Below are 7157 nucleotides of genomic sequence, written 5' to 3' on the forward strand. Positions count from 1 at the left end.
CAGGGAAAGGTTAGTGTAACATATTTTAGTTTGTTCTAGCGTCACCTTTGTGGATCATTGGAAGTGACCTTTCATGGATATCTAAATGGTTTTATAAGTGTTAGTGGGGATCTCTGTTATGGTCGTTCAAAGAAATATTTTATTGATTTTTGAAATATAAAATGTCAGATCTTTAAAAGAATGGGTCATTATGCTAGTAGGTGTTTTTTTTTCTATGTACACCGCTCAACAATATTTCTCAAAATGTTTTTTTTTCTTCAAATTGTTCGACGATGGCTTTTAGAAAAATGTTGCTTTTATAGTGATGATCCATTTGGTTCTTCTTTTGCAACAACTTAGCTCTTCGATTATGATGCTTCAACACACTGGCGATAAGAACCTTTTAAAAGAGTACTCTTCTTATGATGGACATGGCAAGGTTAAGGTGGGAAATGGTTAGACTTTTTTTATTTATTTAACGAATACATCTACTTTACAAATACCTAAAGTATTTAAATGTCGGATAATGTTCTATAAATGTTAAAAATCAAACATAACGTACTATTTGTTGTTATGTTTACAAAGCATGTACAACTGTTGTTATTTTGTGTTTGATCCTCGAGTTTATGAAGCTAGGGACTTACAGGCCCTAGTTAGTTTGACACGGGAACGCATGGTGACTAATTTGTATCCCATGACCAATCTTCATAAATTTCACTCTGCCAATTTCAATTTTAATGCTTCAATCATTGCTTCTCCGAGTCTTTGCATAATAAAATAGGTTATCCATTAAATAAAATAGATAATCACTTGAATTTAATTAATTACAACTTGCATTAATTTTATTTCTGAGTCTCTTGAATTTATTTATCGCCCTTGTCAAATTGTGGAAAGTAAGAAACTTTTATTTCATCTTTCACTTCGGCACGAGTCTGAACCTTTACCTTTAACCCATTGTAATGTTTATGGTCCAGATCTAATGCTTTTTCTTTATGGGTATATGTACTATATCATTTTTATTGATGATATTAGTAGTTTCATTGGATAAAGATGAAAACAAATATTGTCCAGTGTGTCTATTATTTTAAAACTCTTATTGAAAACTTATTTTCAATAAAGATAATATGGTTTCAAACTTATTTTAGAATTTCTTGTTCAAATACTCCAAAACAGAATTTCTTGTTCAAATACTCCAAAACAAAATGGTTAATTATATAGTAAACATAGACATATCACTAAAATTGGTCATACATTCCTTTATCACACTTTTTATCCTTAGATTTTTTGGTATGATGCTTTTACTGACTGCAACATACTTTATAAATAGAATTCTAATAAATCTTTTCAATTTAAATCTCTGCATGAAGTCTTGTTCCATTTTGTGTTGAATTATTCTTTCTTGAAAGTGTTTGGGTTAGTATGTTTTTATTTTTTGGGTCATTCTAGACATGATAAACTTTCACCTCAATCTGTTAATTTGTTTCCATTGTTATAGTCCTTCCCACTATGGGTATAAACGTTTTCATACGTCTTTAGAAAACTTCATATTTATATTGTTATAGTCTTGTTATAGTCCTTGGCACTAAGGGTATAAAATGTTTTCATATGTTCCGTAGAAATGGTAATTTTTGATGAATTTTTATTTTCTTTACTCAACTTATAATACATTTGATGCTCCTTTTACAGATATGATTCTTTTTCTACTATTTCAACTAGTGCTTTGCCTCAAGTGGAGTTTTAAGTTGAGTCTATTCTTCATTCGCCTCAGATTGAGTCCGTTTCAGTTAGCAAAATTGTTATTAGGTCTATAAACGAACTTCATAACCCAAGTCTTTTCTGATTTTTTATCAAACATCATGTTCCTGCTACTTTCCCATATATATCAGCCACTGTTCCTACAATTACGTAAGATGAGTTTGATGCTTTAGTTAAGATTAATAACTAACAATTAGAACCACCAAAACCTCATATGCATATTTTTTGTTACAAATGGGTTCACAGACTTAGGGTTAAATCCGATGGTTTTATATACGATTTAAGTCTATATTTTTTACATGATCAACAATACGGAATTCATTATAATAAAATATTTAGTCTTGGTCAAATCCATGACAGTTCTAACACTTTTCGCACTAACCGTAATTAACGATTTGGGATGTTTTTTTTCACACTGACAGTAATTAACCATCAGGATGTTTAGCGAGTGGATGTATCCAATGCCTTCCTCCATAAATTCTTATCTGATGATGTTTTTATGACTCAATCACAAGGTTTTGTGCATCTAAATTTTCCATCTCATGTGTCATTTAAAGAAGTCACTTTATTATTGACTGAAGGAGGTTCTTATAACATAGTTTAAGTGCAATAATTCAAAATATAAACCAACCAACACTAACATGGAGGTAGTCAATTGAGATTTCAGATGACTTCCGTGGAGTTTGCAAATCTACTGTTAGTCCATAGATATTTTTGGAGAGTCTCCCAATGTTTCTAGTTATTGGTTAGAGACTTTTTTTCAAGTCATTTAAATTCTCTGAAACTCCATGTTATTGGATTAGGATTTCATAAGAGTTACTCCAACACCCATGTTATTCGAAGGAGAATTCAAAGTCATTGATTTGTTGTTTTCAGAGATTTTAATAGACTTTTTTTAACGAAAATAGGCATGGTAGAAATCTATGCCCAAGAGGTGAGACTTGGAAATTTTGGAAATATTTGTTTTTGACCAAGGAACGGGTTATTTGCGCAGTAAACCAGTGGCGAGATAGCACATCAAGTAAAATGTGGGTTGAATTGAATAAAAAGAATGAAAACTTAGACATAAAACAAGAGTGAGACTTATTTTGACAATAAAACACATATTTTACTAGATGTTCATGGTACTTTTATTAACATGAGAATGTACATGATAAAATAATCGGTAGAAGTTTTGAATTTTTGATTAGATAATTTTACATTTTTTTGTCTTTACAAATCACAAAAACTCTTAATAGATCCCATTTTTTTTGTCTATACAAGTCACAAAAATTCTCTAATATGCTCTCAGAAAATCACTAAAAATCTCTAGGAACCACCCAAATAAAATATCTATAAAAGTTTATAGAAAAATAATTTAACTATCCCTGTAAACTCCAATTAAGTTCCAACAATGCTTTGTTCATATTGTCCTATTAACTTTGTCTAAGCTTTGATCTCAATACCTTGGACTAACTCTATTAGAAAATGTTATCATGCTTTGAAAAGAATCAAGAGATACCATAATTTATGTGGGTGTAGACGACTCATACATGCAATTTGTTTGGTCTAGAGAAACTCAGTCCATACAAAAACCCAGAAGCATGATCACTGTTTGAACGTGTAAGAAGATAAAACGAAGGACAAAGTAGCAACCATCATTTGGAGGTCCATCCCCTGGCACTTGGTTATCTAGTAGCATCTACCCATGCAGCCATGCCTAATTTGGATCCGCAACTTCTTTCTCCCGTAGCTACAAGAGTCAGACTCAAGTCAAGACCAACATTTGGAGGTCCTCCAGAGTTGACGATTTTTCTTTCCTTCGGGGAAAATAAGATCGCTCCTCCAATTTTGCTGCATAATTTAGTCGATATCCGGCGTTGCTATTAAAAAATTTAAACCTACACTAGAACTGCCACGTTCTTTGCAGTACGTGCATACATACGTCGCTGTTGTGGCAAATATACGTGTGAAGTAAACACTCGATGGCTCCAAAAAAGGCCACTAAGTCAAATAAATCTTAAATGGTCCATAATGAAATTAAAACTATAGGTGTCGGTCCTGGTTGGCAAGAACTGACTAGAGTGAATCTGCCTGCCCCACTTCCAAAACTCGAGGGGCCTTTAGTAGCACAAAATACAAATTGAATTATGATTGGGTAGGATACTCATACTGTGTCATATCTAACCAAAGGCCTTTTAAGATCCTCGGTGCACGAATTGGACTACTTTTGTTTTGTTTTTTTTCGATAGGAGAAGAAATGGGAAACTCAATAACTTGTATAAACTTGTGGATTACAATCAAAAAGATTTTTTCTTAAAGGTAAAACAGGACCAAATTAAGCACTTCAATTATATGAATGATTCGAGTGTCACTCATTAAACTAGGGTCCATATATATATATCCGACCCATCTGATAACTACAAGCTAACCTCCCAACGCCAAGTCTGAATCCAACAATAGTGTCGGACGGATGGATTCTCGCAGATTTCCACTCAATCATGCATCATGCAGTAACTGCTGCATGATTCGGCAAATACTATTGAACTTGCAATTTCTCTTTTATTCCATCTTGGGTAGAAAATTATAGTTCGGATTCTCCACTTAAAGAAGAGTCAAATGATTCCACTACTGCATTTTACCCACTTCATTGGACCACAGAACATGCTCTACTTCCACCGCCATGCAGTTAAAACGTTTATTGAAAACGATACTAATAATACGTTAGAGAACAAAAACGGGTTGCGATGTGTATTGAGCCATTAAAATTCTAGTACAAGACAAAAACATGTAACCTTTATCTTTTTTGTCATTCGAAGAATCCCCAAATATTCATCCAAACGATTTGCTTCTATTTTAAGACTTAAATTAGAACCGAAATGGAAGTAATTAAAATTTATAGAAATTTTTTCATTTATATTAGGGTGCATATATTTAGTAGATACTCAAACCCCCAAATAAGTAGAAGTATTAATTATGATGGGAGAAAGACAGCAAATTTTGATTGTTAGGATATGATTGCGCCACAATTATGACATTATTACTTCCTTCACGACCATCATCTTTTAATCACATGGGATGGGAGGGATATCGTCGTAACATAACCTATCTAACTCCCTAATCTACACCATCTTTTCCCCTTTATTCACTCCATCACTCGACTTCCACGTGGTTTCATTTCCCTTTTCCTTTCCTCATTTACCTTACACACACTGCGCTCCTCTGTATATTTTCTACAGAGAGAGAAAGCAATTTTTAAGGCAGCAAGAGTGGTGAGTGAATTCTCAAGAAATCTTAACCAATGCTTGTTTCTTGACCCCTCTCTCTTCTTCAAGTCCACCCCTTTCCTCTTAAAACAAAATATCATCACAGACAACTATCATTCTTCACAGAGATATGGGTTTGTATGGGAAAACAAAGAGCGGCAACAATGAAAGTTGGGGATTGGGTTTGTTATTAGTATTTTTTCTCGATGATGAGAACAGTGAAGATCATCATCAACAGCATAATAATAATCAGAAATACAATGAGAGTAAGAAGAAGAATTTAGCAAGTTCATCTCCTTTCAAATCTTCACCGAGTAGTGGTAGGAGTAATACTCCTAGTTTCTTTAGCAGTAATAAGCTTCTCATTAGTAAAGCTCAATCAACTATTTCAATTTGTGCTCTCCTTGTTTTCTTTACTCTATTTGTTTTTACTCTTTCTACTTTTGAACCCTCCATCCATTCTTCTACTTCGGCTGCTACTAAATTTCCTCGCCGTTGGCTTCCTGAGAAGATAAATTACAGTCATTTAGACAAAACCCACATCAAAAAATCTCAAATTTCATCCTACTCTGTCAATAATTTCGCATTACAAGGAATGGGTACTCTGTTTAGAAGAGGGACTAAGCCGATGAATGATCTTATTGTTGCTCATTTGGCTGAAGATATTACGGATTCTGAACTTCAATTGTTTCTCAGGACTCTTCATAGATCTTCAGTTACAGCTAAATCAGATGTTGTGTTCATCTATTCTTCTTCATTGTCTCCAAATTTTACTTCTATAATTCATCAAGAAAATGAGTCGTTTTTGAAACTCGCTCACCACCACAGAACGAATCAACTCAACGGTTCAGCAATTAATGTGGCCAAGAAATTGAAGACGATGATCAACAGTTTCGATGTGACACAGTTTTCGAAATCTGATAATAAAGGTGAATCTCTCTGGGGGAAACGAATTCGTACCAATAGTAATCACAGCAATAATAACAACTCGGCAGAAGGAGATATTAATGAGTTGAGTATTGGATCCATGGTAGGTTTTGAAACGGCAGAGTTAGACCCTGAAGACTCATTGTCTGGTTTCTTTAACGATCCACCATCGATCCGGCTGAGAAGATGGGCTTGTTATCCAATGCTATTAGGTCGGGTGCGGCGGAATTTCAAGCACATTATGTTAGTAAATGTGAAAGACGTGGTTCTTCTTGGTGACTCAATGTCCCGAGTCAGGAGTAGAAGCGCTGAGTCAGTTCATTTATGGATGATGAATAAAAACTTGTTGGATAAAACTACCCAATTCCATAACAAAAAGGATCAATCCAAGCAACCCTTAACTGCAGATTTGATCATGGGTGGAATGAGAGGTATTAGAAGATTATCAAATGCAATGTTGAATGAGATTGTCAGAGCTACAATGAAACACAAGGGCAAAACAAACACGATTTCTGATTCTGGAGTATTGAGTCAACTCATCCACAATGAATCGTTACTGAAGCATATAGAAGTGTCAGTGACAACTGAATCAGCTATGCCTGATACGAGTTCACTCGTGAATAGTAAAAGAAACTCGGGTTTGACTCATCATCATCACCACCACCACCATCAGCATCAGAATATTGTTCACCGAGGTAATAGAAATCTTGATCTCAATTCTATACTTTTGAGAGAAATGTGTTCCTCTTCAGTAGATTCTTTAGTTTACAGTGATTGTTAAATTAGACAAGCAGTTAAAAAAAAAAAAAAAAAAGTGAAATTTATTTTTCTTTCTTTCTTTTTTCTCTCATATTCTCCTACGTGTAATCTATCAAAATTTTCTTGTTCATATTGGGAAACCAAATAATATATTCAATCATATCTCTTTTGATTTGCACATCCATTATTTCTACAACATTAGCAAGTCGTGCATTTTCTAATGGTTAATTGTGATGCTGCTAAAAATATCCTCGCGTTTTTAGGGGTCATTCAAAAGGATTTAGGGGCCAATAATAAAACAAAAAAGGTCACCCAAAGGAAAAATGTAGCCGTCCCTTATCTCGCGTAATTCGTAATGGCAAAATTATCCTTATATATTCGGAGGATATGATAACATTTTTATCCTCCGATTTCAATCGGAAGACAAAAATTTATCCAGACTTCCGATTGTAGTCGGTGCAGTATTAGAATGATTTCTGTTTCATTTTTTCC

General features: G+C 34.0%; 1 protein-coding gene across 1 annotated transcript; it reads left to right on the plus strand.

Annotated features, from left to right (window-relative positions):
* The first annotated feature begins 4918 nt into the window (after positions 1 to 4918).
* Positions 4919 to 6721, plus strand: LOC113311091. The gene has a single exon (XM_026559942.1). It carries the CDS (start codon positions 5110 to 5112, stop codon positions 6685 to 6687), a length of 1578 nt encoding a protein of 525 aa, XP_026415727.1. The 5' UTR covers positions 4919 to 5109; the 3' UTR covers positions 6688 to 6721.
* The last annotated feature ends 436 nt before the right edge of the window (positions 6722 to 7157 follow it).

Source organism: Papaver somniferum, chromosome 9 (genome assembly GCF_003573695.1).
Source record: "Papaver somniferum cultivar HN1 chromosome 9, ASM357369v1, whole genome shotgun sequence".
Lineage (NCBI taxonomy): Eukaryota > Viridiplantae > Streptophyta > Magnoliopsida > Ranunculales > Papaveraceae > Papaver > Papaver somniferum.